The sequence below is a fragment of the Gossypium hirsutum genome, chromosome A13, assembly GCF_007990345.1.
Source record: "Gossypium hirsutum isolate 1008001.06 chromosome A13, Gossypium_hirsutum_v2.1, whole genome shotgun sequence".
NCBI classification, from domain to species: domain Eukaryota; kingdom Viridiplantae; phylum Streptophyta; class Magnoliopsida; order Malvales; family Malvaceae; genus Gossypium; species Gossypium hirsutum.
Window position 1 is genome coordinate 110,310,385 of NC_053436.1, and position 18,615 is coordinate 110,328,999.

General features: G+C 28.4%; 1 protein-coding gene and 1 pseudogene across 2 annotated transcripts; both read left to right on the top strand.

Annotated features, from left to right (window-relative positions):
* The first annotated feature begins 1,575 nt into the window (after positions 1-1,575).
* Positions 1,576-13,811, top strand: LOC121212372 (uncharacterized; annotated as a pseudogene). Its single transcript, XR_005907439.1, has 9 exons — positions 1,576-2,246; positions 3,367-3,608; positions 3,768-4,014; positions 5,767-6,294; positions 7,509-7,750; positions 8,305-8,526; positions 11,348-11,826; positions 12,975-13,207; positions 13,419-13,811. The product of XR_005907439.1 is annotated as an uncharacterized protein (transcript).
* LOC121212663 (epoxide hydrolase A) lies at positions 5,712-8,648 on the top strand. Its single transcript, XM_041085873.1, has 3 exons — positions 5,712-6,294; positions 7,509-7,750; positions 8,305-8,648. Exons 1-3 carry the CDS (start codon positions 5,809-5,811, stop codon positions 8,552-8,554), a joined length of 978 nt encoding a protein of 325 aa, XP_040941807.1. The 5' UTR covers positions 5,712-5,808; the 3' UTR covers positions 8,555-8,648.
* Positions 13,812-18,615: the final 4,804 nt, after the last annotated feature.

Below are 18,615 nucleotides of genomic sequence, written 5' to 3' on the forward strand. Positions count from 1 at the left end.
GATTGACTTGGATTCAATGTATGTTCTACTTGGCAATTGATACTGATCCAGCATACCGATTGTCGATTTGTCGCTTGAAGCTTGCTAATCGGAATTTTAAAATAACCTAACAACCCAGTGACATAATTGAAAACTTTCGAATAGTTCATGACTATTTTATAATCTTTTAAACTTAAAAGACCAAAATATAAACTTATTAATAATATAATAACTTTGAGTATAATTTACACTCGTTTTTTCCATACCAAACTCGAAAACTATTCTCCCACCTAAAAAAATGATAACTTTTCATCTTCAAAAGGAAATTTCTAGCTTCATCTCGATGGTTTGCACTGCCCCTTTATTTGCCGTGAGCGGTGGTTGTAGATTTCACGCTTCATAAACCAAAAATAGGAATCTATCTATACAAAATTGATCATGTGACGTCATTTAAGAACATAAACAGTAAATTTTATGATTTATCAATAAATAAAGACAAAGTGTTTCTATAAAACACCAAATTTCGATTACGGTGTCCAATAATTGTTTGTAATCTGTCTTTTTCCTTTATTTTAAACATATCAATTTATTATTATAAAAGAAAAAACTTACTCATTCATCGAAAATAGCCATTTACCTAAAATTTTTAATTTAATTTTTATTAATTACTTTTAATATATTTATTTATTTTAAAAATATTATTTATTTTATAAAATTCTAATTATTATAAAGTGACTGATTTAGTTTAATATCAGTGACACTAAGTAGTAAAATAATACCAAAAAGTTAAATCTTGATTATAATATGTTCATCAAGTAAGGTTAAATGTGTCATTTACTCTTAAAAATTACTCACAAGGGTTATTTTTCTATATTTGTGAATAAATAACTATCAATAAAAATATCCATTCACTTAAAAATAAATTTTAATTTATGTTTAAAAATATAGTTATTTAATAAATTATATTTATTTTAAACAATATAAAATTTATATTTATTAAAGCTTATATAATAAAATAAAACTTTAGTTTACTTCATTATGTTTTAAGGATAAATCTGACGGTAACAAGATTTTATTGATTTTATATAAAAAATTAAACATTTTCTTTATAATTATATAAAAAATTAAAATAACTTGTAGGTTTAAAACTTGATAATTAAATTTATTTTAATATTTATATTTTTTAATTTAGCTCCTATTTCTGTAAGAGTATGATAATGCAGTAATTTAAATTTATATTTTTTTAATTAGAGACCAAATTGAATATAATTATAAAGTTGAAGTAGTAAAGTTGGAAAAAATATAAATACCAAAGTTCAAAGAAAAGGTTACTTCTGCCGACCCTACACAAAAATCTAAATTATTACACATATTTTAATTTATTCTGAAAATAGATAATGATTCATTGCATCATAGAACCAAAGTTGGACTTTGATTTCCAATTTTAATGCTGACGATGGATACATATTGCTGCCGAATGCCGATTAATTTTAATTTTCTTTCTTTTTTTAAATTTTGTTTAAATATTGAAAAAAAATATATAACAAAAATATTTAAGGTAAATTATTAAAAAAACACATTTTATTCACTTATATTAATCTGTAATTTTGACACCCTTAAAAGCTTTTCAATCAAAATGGAAAATTTACATATTAAGTCCCTAGATATTTTAGATTTTTGGTGTAACCAATTTATACCTAAGAATACAATCATATAAATAAAAATAATTGTAGAATTGTTAAAAAGGTCAAGCTTAAGAAAGTGATAAGACACTGAAGAAAATAGAAAGTATGGAAGGAATTCAACACAAAACAGTGAGTGTCAATGGAATCAACATGCACATAGCCGAGAAAGGGGAAGGTCCATTGATTCTCTTCCTTCATGGCTTCCCTGAGCTCTGGTACTCATGGCGCAACCAGATCAACGGTTTAGCCGCCCTCGGCTACCGTGCTTTGGCGCCCGACCTCCGCGGTTACGGCGGAACAGATGCACCAGATTCCGTCGCCGATTACACTTGCTGCCACGTGGTGGGAGACCTCATCGCGCTTCTGGACACGGTGGCGCCGCAGGAGAAGGAGGATAAGGTGTTTGTCGTTGGGCACGATTGGGGTGCCATCATTGCTTGGTACTTGTGCTTGTTTAGACCGGACCGGGTTAAAGCTTTGTTCAATTTGAGTGTGCTATTTATTCCTTATGATCCTCGGTTTAAACCGGTCGAGACTTGGAAAGCTTTCTATGGGAAGGATCACTACATCGTCCGGTTTCAGGTTCGAAATTTTTTTATTATTATTAACCAAAACTCTATTAAAAGAAATTTAAATTTTGATTTAATGGACAAAATTCATATTTTAATATTTAATATTAATCGGTTGGATCTGTTAAATCAATTTTGATTTTTTATAGTAGATTGTTAAAATTTGATTAGATTGATTTGATCGAAAATCGATTAATATATTAATTTAGAGAAAGAAATTAATTGAACTTTGAATCGGGATAAATCAAGATAAAATTTGATTGCGCCAATAATTAAACCAAATTTTATATTTTTAATTTTTTTTAAAAAATGAATTTTAATAATGCATTTAATTGAAACTAGATCAATGATCGAACTGAGAATGGATAGTTTGACGAGTTTAATAATTAAAAAATATTAACAAATAGTAAGTCGGTTTTTGTTTTTGTTAATATTATATGTTACATATATTATATAATAAATATATTTAAAAATTTGAAATATATATTAAAATCAATTAAGTTGATGGGTTGAATTACGAAAAATTAAAATTTATAATAAATTAATAATAAATTAACATGGTTCAAAATATCATAATAGTAAAAATTTTAACTTTTATCATTTATTTTGTATATTATTTTTATAATATATTTATTACATAAATTTATAAATATATAATTATAAAAAATATTTTACTGAATTAGTACCATGATCGAAAAATTATCAAAAAAATTATTTTTTAAAAAGTAAATTATATAAATATAAGAGTGTTTGGTTTTTTTTACTTTTTATAAATTAATAAAAGATTATTAATAATAAAATATAATGGGTGTCATGAAGGAAGGCCTAACTATAAAACATAGATCTTTAAAATTTTAGGAAATTTCGAGTTAGTTACAGTAATAAAATTGCACTTTGATGTTTCAAAAATTTATGCTAATTTTTTAGCTTTGCTCTTGGATGTTTTGATTGATGTGATCAGAATTAGCGGCACAAACTGGAATTTCAACCGGTGCCGAGTTGGACTGACTACATTGCTTTAGATTATTAACCTTTTATTGACAAATTAAATTGAGTCGAGTTCATATTAGAGTTCGTACGTATTCAATTTTCAGATTTGGGTTAAAATTGAGATCTGTGTTACATTGGTGCAGGAACCTGGAGTAATGGAAGCAGAGTTTGCAGAGATTGGTGTAGGACGAGCAGTTTTGGAGCTGTTATCGTATCGGGTACCCGACCCACTTTATTTACCAAAGGGAAATCTATTCGGGCATCCACTAGATTCTCCGGTTAACTTGCCGCCATGGCTGTCGGAGAAAGACGCGGATTACTATGCCACCCAATTCCAAATAACCGGCATCACCGGTGCCCTCAATTATTACCGCAACTTTGATCGGTGTGTTTTTCTTTCTTTATTTTTTTCGATAAAAAGAATCAGTTTACTTTTTAATCAACCTGTAGGGATTAATTTGAGGAACAAAATGGAATCTAACTCCTATATTAGGATCTCCATGATAGTGTTACCTATTTCACATTTTGATTGGTTTTGTTATAGAAACTGGGAACTATCTGCACCATGGTGGAAAAGCCAGATCAAGGTACCTGTAAAGTTTGCAATGGGGGACCTTGATCTTTTGTATACAATGCCTGGTATGAAGGATTATATTCACAACGGTGGGTTCAACAGGGATGTGCCCTTTCTTGAAGAAGCTCTTGTCATCAATGGAGTTTCTCATTGGATCCACCAAGAAATACCTGATCAAATCAATCAATTATTGTTCGACTTCTTCTCCAAGTTCCATTAAATTTAAATAATAATAATAATAATATCAAATTTAGTAAAAACAGGAAAAAAAAACCATGTTGTACCTTTGTTGTTTTTATTTTTTAAGTTCAAATGTTGGTTCGATATGAGAGGATTAAAATAAAAATATTAGATATAAAAAACAGTTTTGGGTAAAAATATTAATTTTGTTTAAAATATAAATCAGGTTTAGGCTTGATCTTTCGAGGTTTGAATTCTTTATTAAGGTTGTAATATATTGTTGCTTCTATATAAGATATAATATGGTTATTTATAAATATGGATGAACTTGAATAAAATTTTAAGTTTATATTTTGAATTAGATTAAACTTAAGCAAGCATAAAATATAATAATATTACATTAAATTTTGCTTAACTCATAAACTCATGAACATAAACACTTCTGTTTTAATTATTATTATTTTTAACAAAAATTATTAATTTTTGTTGAAAGTAAAAAGTATTTTAATAGAATTTATTTCATACAATGTAAATAAACCGCTTAAATGACGTGATAGATTCATATGGTAATACACGTTTATGTTAGTAAAATTAATAAATATTTATTTATTTTAGATAGTTTGATGACTAACACAAATTAAGAACGAAAGAGGTAAACCAATAAAATCGAGATTACGATGTATCATATTTATTATTTTGATGGTAGGAAAAGTATTTCAGATAACATGATAAAATGATGGGACTGTCTAAAACATGTGAGACCCACCAATTAGCAGCAACTTCCGCCCGTGTGTTGTTGATTTGCTGTAAATGATTGTCATTTTGAAGACGAAAACTAACCGTCTTGATGCAGTTGCGTAGCTTGACAATGTCATTTGGGTCGACAAGGGAGCAGGCCGTTCCATAACCATAACTATAACCATAATCTCCTTTCCTGCATGATATGTGAATGTTGTTTTATCTTGATTAGATCGATTAGATCAAGAATAGGTTAGAGTATTAATTTAGAAAATGACTTTAAATCGATTAAATTAAAAATTGTTCGTTCAATTGAAATTTTTAAAATTTTTAATTTGAATTTGAGTTGATGAACCGATAGCTTGACCAATTTTACTTAGACCTGTCTATTGGTTGGATCAGGTCTTGAAAAAATTTTAGACCTTTAGATAGACCCAGGTTTGGTCTGACCCGAAATTTTATCTAAATCTGACCTGGATAAAAATACTAAAATTTGAACCTAATCCAGCTCGACTCGTATTAATTTTTTTTATAATTTTTAAAAATATATATATAATACATCAACAATACTAAAAAATTAAAATAAATATTTCCCAACAAATTGAAAATAAATTTAAAAACTTTGTACATAAATAACACTATGATAGGTTAATAAGTAAATGCCTCTAAAGTTGTAGTAAAATTAATAATAAAATAAGAGATATAATATTCAAACAATGAAATAACAACAAAACAGTGAAAAAAATAAAAAAAGGTAGTAGAAAAATAAGAAAATAGTAGATTCTTTTTTCTTTTCGCAAATTCGAGCCGGGCCGGACCGATGCAAAAGATATCTTATCGAAAGCCCAGCCTATTTTCTAAACAGATCATTTTTTTGTCTAAACTTATTTTTTCAACTTATATTTTTACTCCACTGTACACTTCTCGGATTAACCTTCATAAGCGCAACCTCTATACTGTTATAGTTTTTTTTTTTTAAAAAACCGGTTTAAAAAACATTGATATTTCAATTTAAAACAACATTAGGTTTATTATTATATATAACGAAAAGCTTAAGCTTAAGCTTAAGAAAGTGATAGACATTGAAGAAGAGATGAAAAGTATGGAGGGAATTCAACACAAAACAGTGAGTGTCAATGGCATCAACATGCACATAGCCGAGAAAGGGGAAGGTCCTTTGATTCTCTTCATCCATGGCTTCCCTGAGCTCTGGTATACATGGCGCCACCAGATCAACGGTTTAGCTGCCCTCGGCTACCGTGCTTTGGCGCCCGACCTCCGTGGTTACGGTGGAACCGATGCGCCGGATTGCGTCGCCGATTACACTTGCTTCCACGCGGTGGGAGACCTCATCGCGCTTCTGGACATGGAGGCGCCGCCGGAGAAGGAGGATAAGGTGTTCGTCGTAGGACACGATTGGGGTGCCATCATTGCTTGGTTCTTGTGCTTGTTTAGGCCGGACAGGGTTAAAGCTTTGTTCACTTTGAGTGCGCCGTTTATTACTTGCGATCCTCGGTTTAAACCGGTCGAGACTTTGGAAGTTCTCCTTGGGAAGGATTATTATATCGTCCGGTTTCAGGTTTGAATATTTCGTCTTTCTTTCCTTTTATTTTTAATTATTATTAACCAAATCTCTGTTAGAAATTAAAAAAAAAATCAATCAATTTCAGTAAAAATACCATGGAGGCCATTGAACTAAATGTCAAATTGTATTTAGCCCCTTCTATAAAAAAAATAAGTAAATTAGTTCCTCCAGACTAAATTAAAGAGCAATTTAAGTTTTTTTTAATTCATTCATTTTTACTATTAAAAACTGAAATATTTTAATTAATATAATATTGATATTTTGAAAACTTAAATGTACATATGAGACTTTGGTTGTAGTTTCACCGTACACTCGAAATTTTACTTGTGATTCCTTTGCACACATCTAAAAAAAAGCATAATAACTTATTTAACCCCTAATTTTATAAAAAAAATTATTTTAACCTTTCATCTAATTTTTTGTTTAGTTTAACTGTTAAATTTTCGATATTTGTCAAATCACTCCAAAACTGATGAAAAAGTTAATATCTGTTAATTATGTTAAAATGACATACATGTGGATGTCAAGTTAGCAATTAAATAAAATTTTAAATATAACAAATTCAGAAAATGTATAAAAATTATATAAATTTTTTTTAATATTTTACTGAAATCTATCCATATTTGTAAAATGGCTAACTCGAACTTATTTTAGACCTGCTCATATTTTTTTTAAAAATTTATTAATATTATTTTAAGTTTAATATTTAATAATTTTATATATAATTCATTTATTAAATTTATATATATCTTAATATTTTTTTAATATTTACATTATAATATTATATATCACTTTAGATTCTTTTTTTATTATAAATTATATAATATATAAAAGAATAACATAATATAATATATTAGAAAATTTAAAAATGGGTTAGGTTGGGCTAAGATCAAGCCTTGAATGTTAAACTCCGAGTTTGACCTATATTTTAAACAGGTTTTTTTGTCAAATCTCATTTTTCAGGCTTAATATTTTTACCAAAACCCTTTCAAATTTCGAATGAACTTTTGGACTTGGGCGAATTAGCCCAACCTATAAACAAATCTAATTTTAAATTAGGTTGGATTTTCGAGTTTACGATTAGACTAATTTGAATGGTTAACTGTTTATGTGAAATCGAATTTGGTCTAGCTTGAATTTAAGTTTATTGGATTGAGTTCTCAAATTCAAGTTATAATCGAGAGGGTAAAACAGTAAATTTGGTGTAGGAACCTGGAGAAATGGAAGCAGAATTTGCAGAGATTAGTCTAAGACGAGCTGTTTTGGAGCTGTTATCATACCGGATACCGGACCCACTTTATTTACGAAAGGGAAATCTATTCGGGCATCCACTGGATTGCCCGGTTAACTTGCCGCCATGGTTGTCGGACCAAGACGCCGATTACTATGCTAACCAGTTCCAGGAAACCGGCATTACCGGTGCCCTCAATTATTACCGTAACATAGATACGTATGTTTTTCTTTCCTTTACCAGTCAGCCAGTCACCTAACAAATTTTTTTATTACTTAATTATGACAAGTTACAAAATGATTATCTAATTATTTGTAAATTTCTTTTTTAGTCACCTAACTATGAAAAGTTACAAAATAGTCACTCAACTATTCAAGTTTATCTTCTTTTTTTGTCAGCCAACCATCTTGGATTTCTAGGTGTTTCAATTTTTATGGTTAATCAGCCGGAGATTAAAAAAGACAATTGAATAATTATGTGACAATTTTGTAACTTTTCATAGTTGAGTGGTCAAAAAGAAAAAAAACATAGTTGGGTGACTACTAACGTAGATTACCCAATTATTAATTATGGGCTTTTCATGTTAGTTAAAATACGCTCTAAGTCCCTTTACTTTTTCTAGATTTGAAATTCAATCTTTTATTTCAGATTTAGAAATACAAATTTAATTGTTAATACTGTTAAAAATTTTCAATTAAATACATATTCATTACAGTGTGTATTTTTTTTATAATTAACTAAATTAAGTTATTTTTTGGTTGGTTTTGTTATAGAGACTGGGAACTATTAGCACCATGGTGGAAAAGCCAGATCCAGGTCCCTGTAAAGTTTGCAATGGGGGACCATGATCTTGTATATACAATGCCTGGTGTCAAAGATTATATTCTCAACGGTGGGCTTAAAAGGAATGTGCCCTTTCTTGAAGAAGCTCTTGTCATCAATGGAGTTTCTCATTGGATCAATGAAGAAATACCCGATCAAATCAATCAATTACTGTTCGATTTCTTCTCCAAGTTCAATTAAAATTAAATAACATTATCAAATTTAGTCAAAATAAAAACGTCTTACCTTTGTTGTTTGTTTTATCTTTCACAATAATAGAAATAATTTATGTTAAGACTTGTTTCGAGCAATGATTAGAATTATTGAAAGAATTTGTTATTTCAAATTAGGCATGTTCATGGGCTAGTAGTTTGAAGATTCGTTCGGAATTTGAGAGGGTTTGAGGAAAATATTAGACCTTAAAAAATGTACTTAAGCAAAAATATTAGACATGTTTAAAATATGAGTCGAGTTTGGGTTCAAACATTCAAGGCTTGAGTTTGACTTGGTCTGACCCGTTTTCTAAGATTGTAATATATGTTACACTATGTTATTTTTATATATTATATAATTTATAACACGTAAAAAGTAAATCTACAATAATAAAGTATAATACTGTAATGTAAATATTAAAAGAATATTAAGGTCTCTAAATATAAAATTTTAGTAATTGAAAAAATCGTATACAATTATTAAAAATCAAATTAAAAAGAAATATAAATATATATTTAAAATGGACAGACTTAAAATGGTTAATATTTTGAGCTGAACTGAGTTTGAGCAAACGTAAAGTGTGACCTGAACCTAGTATGAAATATAGTCAAATCAAATCAAATCAAAATTTCATATATAAAATTGTACGAAATTAAAATTTACGTATAATATTGATATTTATCTTCTTTTTTTTCAATAGTTATCGTTGCTTAATAAACTTTGACTACTCGTCACTCCTTAAATTTCCTTCCATGTTTAACAAAATCATTTTCGAACATTACATTGATGGGTATAAAAACCGTGCATAAATAAAAGGATCTGATTAATACAATATTAAAATGTTAAGGATTTAATCATAATTTTTTTAATTTAAAAATAGATTCAAAAGATAAATCTTAATTCGAGGATGTTTGATGAAATTAACCCATTATATATTAACAAATGAATAGTGGTGGGATTTTACTTGTATTTTGGAGGGGTAATAGTGGGATTTTAATTATACATGCAACTTTCCTTTAAAATATGCATAAAAATAATTTATAATTATTTGATTATACATAAAATTTCGTGGCTAGCATTTACCTTTTAATAAACTAAAAGAATGTGGAGAATTAGTTATTGGACTCATTCCAATAGATATATTAAAAAATAAAAATATATGTTCATATTTAATGAAATAAATTTAAAAATTCAACTATTTTAAATTTGGTAAAAGTTGAATCTGAATATTTCAAATCGTATATATATTATTTTACATAATTGAAAATATAAAAATATTTGTATAATAATGTTTTTATTTTATAAAAGAATATTTTAATAATTGCTAAGTTGATTTGGGTTAAAGAAAGTAAAATTATATTTGTAAAAAAAATGAATCAGTAATTGGGTTAGGTAAAGTGATTGATTTCTTATAAATACTATTTTTAGGCTTGCGTTTAAATCTTACCTCATTACATTTTTAGTTATTTTATTTAAATATTTCTATATGAAAATAATAAAGGGTAAAATTTTAAAATAGTTACTTTTATTTGTCTCAGGTTACAGTTTAGCTATTTATGTTTTAAATGTTACGTTTTAATCACTTATGTTACCGCGTTGTAATATTTTAGTCACTGAGTCTTTAATTGTCGTTAATGGTGTAATGGCAAGTTGACGTGACACGTTAAATAATAATTTCAAACAAAAAATTTAGGTTACATTTTACAATTGGTCCCTATATTTTTTTATTTTGAGCAATTTTTTTTATATTCTTTTAACTTTTCTTTTTTTTTATTTATTTCCCATTCTTTTATGCTTTTCCCTCTATTTTCCTCCATTTCTTTTAACGTAGTTTTTTTATGTTTTCTATTTGTTAAAATTAGCTCATAAGCTCGCCTCACTCGAAAAAATTAAATTGTTCAAAAAACAAAAGCATGGAGACTAATTTTAACAAATAGAAAATATAGAAAAAGTATGTTAAAAGAAATGGAGAAGAGAGGAAAATAGAAGGTGAAGTAGAAGAGAATGAAAAATCAAGGAAAGTTAAAAGAATATGAAAAAAAAATTAAATTGCTCAAAATGAAGAAATATGGAGACCGATTGTATAAATTAACCTAAAATTTTCATTTGAAATGATGCTTCAGCTTATCGTTATACCGTTAACGACAATTAACGGCTTAGTGACTAAAATATTACAATGCGATAACGTAAGTAACTAAAATGTAATCTGAGATAAACAAAATTTACTATTTTGATAGTTTACCCAATAGCAAAAGACGAAAATACCATCATATTAATAATATATCCAATCTTTTATTAGAAGGAAATTACAGGAATTTTATTGACTGAGTTGGCGTCAAGTTGACTTTTGACACGTAGAGATGTTCATGAACCGAATACATGTACCCAAGCCTGACTCATATTTTAAAGAGGGCTATTTTTTGCCTAAGTCTAGTTTTCGAGCTTCGTACTTTTGTTCAAATTCTCTCATATTTTGTGCGGGTCTTCAAGTTTGGGTGAGTAACCCACCCATTAACAAATTTAACAAAAGAATTTTAATAGTTAATTCTGAAATATGAAAAATAGAGAAATAAAATTCTTTGAAAAATTAAAAGTAAAAAGGACTAAATTTTAAATATACGAAAAAGTATAGAGACTCAAAACAAATTTTAACCATAATCATATTATTTTCGTCCTATTGTACCGTAATTTACTCTAAAAATAAAAAATAGTTTACATTTTAGTACTTCAAAAGCTATAGACTCAGACTACTAGAAATCAACAAAGTCCGAGATAATCGAGAGAAAAAATGGAAGGGATAGAGCACCGACTGGTTAAAGTGAATGGCATAAACATTCACATTAGCTGAAAAAGGTGAAGGCCCAGTCATCCTTTTCCTCCATGGCTTCCCTGAGCTTTGGTATTCATGGCGTCACCAAATCCTCGCTTTTTCTTCTATGGGTTACCGAGCCGTTGCTCCCGATTTGAGAGGCTACGGCGACTCGGATGCTCCCGACTCAGTCGAGAGTTACACTTGTTTCCACATAGTCGGCGATTTAGTGGAGCTGATAGACGTATTGGATCCGGATGTAGGCAAGGTGTTTGTTGTTGGGCATGACTGGGGAGCTTACATGGCTTGGTTATTGTGTCTGTTTAGGCCTGATAAAGTGAAAGCATTGGTGAATTTGAGTGTGCCGTTTTTAAGGACTCATCGGGAAATCAAGCCTGTTGATTTCTGGAGATCTTATTATGGTGCTGATCATTACATATATAGATTTCAGGTAAATTATTATCAAACATATTAGATGCATAAATCTTATTTTATGATTTTGAATTTTTTTCGCTATGGAATCTATGTTTATCTTAATTAATCTTGATTTCTGATTCTGTGACCATAATTTAAATTCTGAAGCTATTATACACGGGAGGGATCTCCTTTTACACCATTCCATAACTTTTTAATGATCCATATTTTATCGATTCAGTAGTAAAATTTATTAAAATATTTATAATTATTATGTAAAATTTTAAATTAATTTAATATTTTTATCATATTAATATAAAATATTGTTTATTGTCTATATATATTTAATAATTAAAAATTTTATATACATAAAATATTAATCATATAAAAAATTACTAAAACGTGCAAGAGCATCTCTCCATATGTATATATATATGATCGAACATACAAATTAGAAAGTGTATTGTCTTTTTTTGGCAATTTCAACTTTTCTAACTATGATGTTGACATTTGACATTGTAATTTAAATCCGGAATTTCAATTCGATTTTGTATTAGTTTTGGAAAGGTTTTATTTATATATTATACTCTAAATTTCAGCTAAATTATCAAACATGATATAGTATTTATTTTGTCATTTTAACTATTTTAGTTATAGAATTAATGTTGATCTTAATTAATTGTGATGTATGCATCGGCAATCCCAATTTAAATCCCGAGTTTGGTAAGCTTTTATGTTAGCTTTAAGTAGAATTATCAAGCATGCGAGTTACATATGAAGTCTTTATTTTATGATATCAATTTTTTTTTAATTTTAAACATTTGTTATCGTAATTTAAATCTCGGATTTCAATTTGATTTTGCATTAGATTTGGAAAGGTTTTATTTTATAAATATATATATATACTCTACACTTCAGCTAAATAATCAAACATACAAATTAGATACAGAGTCTTAATTTTTTTCATCTTAACTATTTGAGCTATAGAATTAATGTTTATCTTAACTAATTGTGATGTATGCATCCGCAATCTTAATTTAAATCTCAAGTTTGATAAGCTTTGATGTCCGCTTTAGGTGGAACTATCAAGCATACAAGTTACATACAGAGTTTTTATTTTGTGGTTTCGAATTTAAATCCCGGGTTTCATTGATATATATATGTATTTATTTGTATATATTACAGAAACCTGGAGAAATAGAAGCTGAATTTGCAGAGATTGGAGTGGAGAGAGTTGAGAAGGAACTTTTGACTGATTTTCCAGTTTTCTTGCCAAAAGGGAAACTCTTCAAACGTCCATTAGATGAACCAATTACATTGCCTTCTTGGTTGTCCGAGGAAGAAGCTAATTACTATGTCACCGTATTCCAGAAAACTGGCTACACTGGTGCACTCAACTTCTACAGAAACTTTAACAGGTATATGTATATGTGTGATATATATTATTTGGTACAATTCATAGATAGGATTGAGAATTTTTGAATGCTAGTGTACCAAATAATATATTTATATATCAAATCAGTCATAAAAAATGATTTTAGGTTGGAATTTATGCATTTATAACTCTTTTTTTTCTAGTAAAAGTACTATAGGGGCTCTTGTTTATGGGTGTTACTGTTTTGATGGCAGAAACTGGGAACTATTGAAACCATGGGTGGGTAGTAAGATCAAAACACCAACAAAGTTCATTGTGGGTGATAAGGATTTGGTTTACCATATGCCTGGTATCAAGGATTACATTCACAATGGTGGGTTCCAAGAAGATGTGCCATCTCTGCAGCAAGTGGTGGTGATGGAAGGTGTTGGCCATTTCATCAACATGGTGACACCAGACGAGATCAACAAATACATTTCTGACTTCTTTACCCATTTTGTTTGAAATAAATAAATAAATAAATCCATGTATTTCAAGTCTTTTGTGTAATAATAATAATAATAATAACACTTTGGCTAAGATCCAAGTGCTGAAGGGGGATTTATGGTTAAGACTGAATTATTAATGTTAGAATATGTTTGAAGTAATTTTGAATTTTATTTTTTTTTATATTTAGGTTGAATTATTAACATAATATTTTTTTTTAAATTTATGGGTGCAATATTTTGAAATTAAAAAAAATTACTAAAAAAACATTATAATAAATTTGGACGATGTTAATAATTAAATTTATATTTTTAAATCTTAAAAATAAAATGATTAAATTTTAAATTTAGAAAGAAAACATAGACTTGTAACGTGGAGGAGTAAATGCTTTTTTCGATGAGTTTCGACCATTTTTTTTGTCTTGTATTTGATGAAAGTAAGAGGTTTTATATTCTTTTTGTTTTATCAATTTGGTTAATAAATAATTTAATTTTTTTTTTGTTTTATGATTTGACTGTGATTTTAGCTATTTTAAGAATTAAAGACTTGTCATATGGAAATCAAGTGGCTTATCTCTAGATAACAGAAGAATTTAAGGGGGAGAGAAATACCCATCTTCTTGAAGGAGTGTCGGCGTTCGTAGTGAAGGTGGTGGAGAAGGATCGTTGGGGGGTAGCACTATCGAATTAACCCTAGGTGTTTACAAATCAAAAGCCGGTTGTAGCTTCGCGTCTGTCTGAGCTCAGATCGTCGAGGATAGTGAAGAGAATATGAAGGGTTAAAAACAGATGTAGAAATTGAGGTTTAAAGGCCATTAGAGACTGATTCAGTTCCGAGGAGAAAATAGGATTTGGTTTCAATGTTGGGAGTGTCCATTTATTATATTCTGGTTGTTACAAGCCCAATTTGCCCGGCCCAAAACCCATTTCTATAACCCTTAAACCCAATTACAGATAAATTCAAACCTAAAGCCCAATTTAAAACTAAACCTAGCCCACCAAGCCCACAATTTTTCAATTAAAAAAAAATCAAAAGGGACACCTAGGTCTGCCCTTGTCCCATCCACCACCGACGTTTGCCACCACCTACTCAGCACCGCCCCAACTGCTCCTGCAAGATGGACACGCAAACAACAGTGAAAATGATAAAAATGTATGTAATAGCTTTATAAAAGCCTAAGAGATGGGATTGTTTTTTTTTGGGGGGGATTTTGTCTTCGTTGAAATACAAAAAGAAACATCATCAAAAGGCCTCAAAATATTCACTCAAATCACAGTAAGAAATAAAAGACAGAATCAAGGTCTATATTTTTTCCTTTTCATTTTTCTTTTCTTTTTTTTCTTTTCCGAATTTGTTTATATATTCCAACTCTATCCTGCTAAAAACAATATGTATATATTAGATATAAAAAAATAATAAAAATAATAAAAAATTACCTTGTGGTGATTTCCGGCCACCGTGTACGGCGGCCGGCACGGCGGAGCCACGATGGAGGTGACCGGACCCCTTGGCCAGTTCTGGGTTTTCCCCAGAAAGAAAAAAAACTCCCCTTTCCTTTTTTTTTTCTAAAACTCGGAGGAAATGAATTTTTTCAAAAAAAATTTACTTTTATAGCACCCTGGTACGGCGTCGTTTTGGGGCAAACATTCAATACCCAAAACGTCGTCGTTTAATCACTTGACCCGAACTCCGACCCGAAAACCGCCTAGGATCCTTGTGTTTTTGGACTGAGGGTCTATTTGCGCCCTCAGTCCCTCCGCTTTTGAGGCCGGTTTCAATGTGGTCCCATTCTTTTTTTATTTTTTTAATTTCACCCCCGGAATTTCATTATTGTTTCATCTTGGTCCCTGATCGAACGGTGCGTTTTGGATGGAGGGGTTTATTTCCCATTTGGTCCTCCTTAGTTACTCGCGCATTCTCCTAGGTCCCTATTTTAATCCCAGCATTTTATTTTATTTGTAAATTATCCTCCTTATTTTAATTTGATTTCAATTAAGTTTTATTCAGATTCATTTTTATAGTTTTCTTTATTATTCGTGTTTATTGATATTGATCGTATCATTTGCATCATTTTATTTATTTATTCGTTGTAGTCTGATTAATTGTAATTTCACCTTTTATACATTATTCTATATTTTATGCGTTATTATATATATATACACCTTAAAATAAAATTAACTTTATTCTATATATATTATTAGCACTATATTATTCATACATATAACCCTTTTTATATATACATACTTGTTGATTAATAGTAAATTACGTGTTTTATACATTATTTGAATTATTATCCGTGCATGAAAACATTGGTACATATATATTGAATCTATAAAGTCATGCATTTTATACCTATGGTTTTCTTTGTACATGTATATAAGTATGCTTCTAAGTCTATTATATAACTTATGATAAAACTAATTTAATTTTGTATGCGTATTCCTTTTATTCTAAATTTATTTATCATATATATATATCTATAATTTGTAAATTTAATATGTTCTTAAAATTATTATATTTGTATTACCTTTGCATTTTTTTTTAATTTTCCTTTATTATATATAAGTTGTCAATTTTAAACCGATATTCTTTTAACACTTCGTATATCATTCGATTTAAATATTCATTCTATAACATATATTTTAATGGTCACATGTATACCTCTATTTTGTTTCTGCGAAAAGTTTCTAGTTTAACAATTCATATCATATATATTGTGTTCATCCTTTTAAATTTGTCTTATACATATATACATATTTTTCTTTTTAACTTTCATTTTGTTTTGCATTTGAATGTGTTGTATTAGGTTATATATATCATTGTGGTATATTATTTTCGTTTTGTATTACTATCATATTGATTATTCTTCATCCATGATTAGGAAATTGATAATATTTTTAGATTGGTGTAATTTGATTGTTATCTTGTTAATTGATTAAACGAATTATCTTATCTCCATTCATCCATCATAGTAACTCATACATGTATATTATCTCGTGTTTTTATTTCCTTTCCGGTTAACAAATATCACTCTATAATTTTTAACTCTTTAAAATTAATTATTTCATTTTATTTTAAGTCAAATTAGTGCATTTCAAGCTGGTTTTATAATTATTTATTTAAAAATTCCTTAAAACGAAGGTAATATTCAATGTTTGGCAATTCGGGGAATCGTGCCCTACCGTGCTGGGTTGCAATTTCCCGTTTGTTCGAAACGATTGAATATTCCTTCGGTATTTCATTCATGTCTTTAAAAATTTTCTTTAGAACAAAGGAAATGCTCGATGCTTGGCAATTCAGAGAATTGTGCCCTATCGTGCTGGGTAGTATTTTTCCGTTTGTTCAAAATAATCGAACGTCCCTTTTGAATTTCACTCATATTTTCTAAATCCTAAAACAAAGCAATGCTCAACGTTTGGAAGTTTGAAGAATTGTGTCCTACCGTGCTGGGTTCCGGTTTTTCGTTGGACTAAATAATCGAACATCTTTTTGTAATTTTCGGGGTATAAATTTTTGGAAGCCCAGATTTATAGTGTTCTCAAGGGAATAAAGTATCGTGTCCTATCGTGTTGGATATGATGCTGCATTCCTTTGAAACAAGATAATTTTGACGACCAACTTGAGCTATTCAAATTTTTTAAAGAATCATTTTTCAAAAATAGTTTCAAATCTCAGACATAAGGACAGTACTTAATCAATTTGGTACCAATTTTGGGCGTAGTGAGGGTGCTAATCCTTCCTCATACATAATCGGCTCCCGAATCCGTTTTCTCAAATTTACGTAGGCCAAAATTGATTTAAATAGAATAAAATATTTTATCAGGTGAACTAATCACACCTAAACAAAAAATTGATGGCGACTCTACGATTTATTTTCAAAAAGTCGATCCCCGTTTTAAAACAAAAAAAAAGTTTCGACACTAGTAAAGTTACTTTTAGTTAAGAAGTAGTCAGGTTGTCTAAGTACTGTTTGTTTTCAGTTTCTAATTTGTATTGGTTTGTTACTATTTATTTTTCCTATAATCTATTTTCGAGGCAACGTGTAGTGGTGAAGGTACGAGGGTTGACAGGATTCTGACTCTCTTAAAATAACTTTTTTTATTTAAGTCTATTTATAATTTATATTAAAATAATAAAATTTTGATTTAAATCTATAAAAGAAAAATTCCAAAGAAAACAAGGAAAATGCTGGGTGAAGGACTCAAAAAACGTCTTCTTTGATTTGTCAAAAAGAGTGGCTGTGTTTTTCCTTTTGGTTTGAAATTTGTGGTGGCTTTGATTTATTGGTGTTATATATATATATTCTTTTATTTTTTATGTAAGATAATTGGGTTTTATAGAAATTATGAGTCTATTTATTTCACTGAAAAATATTTTATGTATTTTCATGTGTTTATTTTATAAAGATCAATTTATTTAACGGAAGGTAACATACAGGTTAATAGAAAATAAGTTATTTGTGCTATAAGATGATCTATTCTCTTGAGAAACATTAGTTATTTTTCAAAAAATAGTTTATTTATAGATAACTTTATTTTTATATAAAAATTAACTTAAGTCAAGCTTAATATTATTATATTAATAAAAAATATTTAAAGTTAATAAAATATTAATATAAAATATTATAATTTTCAATATTATTAAAGATACATATTTAATTTCCTATATCTAATCATATAATATATTATTATTTCTAATATATTATTTTTATTTTAATACAAAAATTTAAATAATATTCTTCATATATTATTGAAAAGTGTTCAATTTTATTACAATTATAAATATATTAATAATAAATATTTTGTAGTATAAATGTTAAAATATGTCATAAGTCTATATACTTTTCATAAATTTGAAATTCAACCCTTGTACTTTTATTTTCTAGAATTTAGTCCCTCCACTTTTCAGATTTGAAAATCAAGTCCAATTATTAACATTTTTCAATTTTTAATCAATTTTTTTATA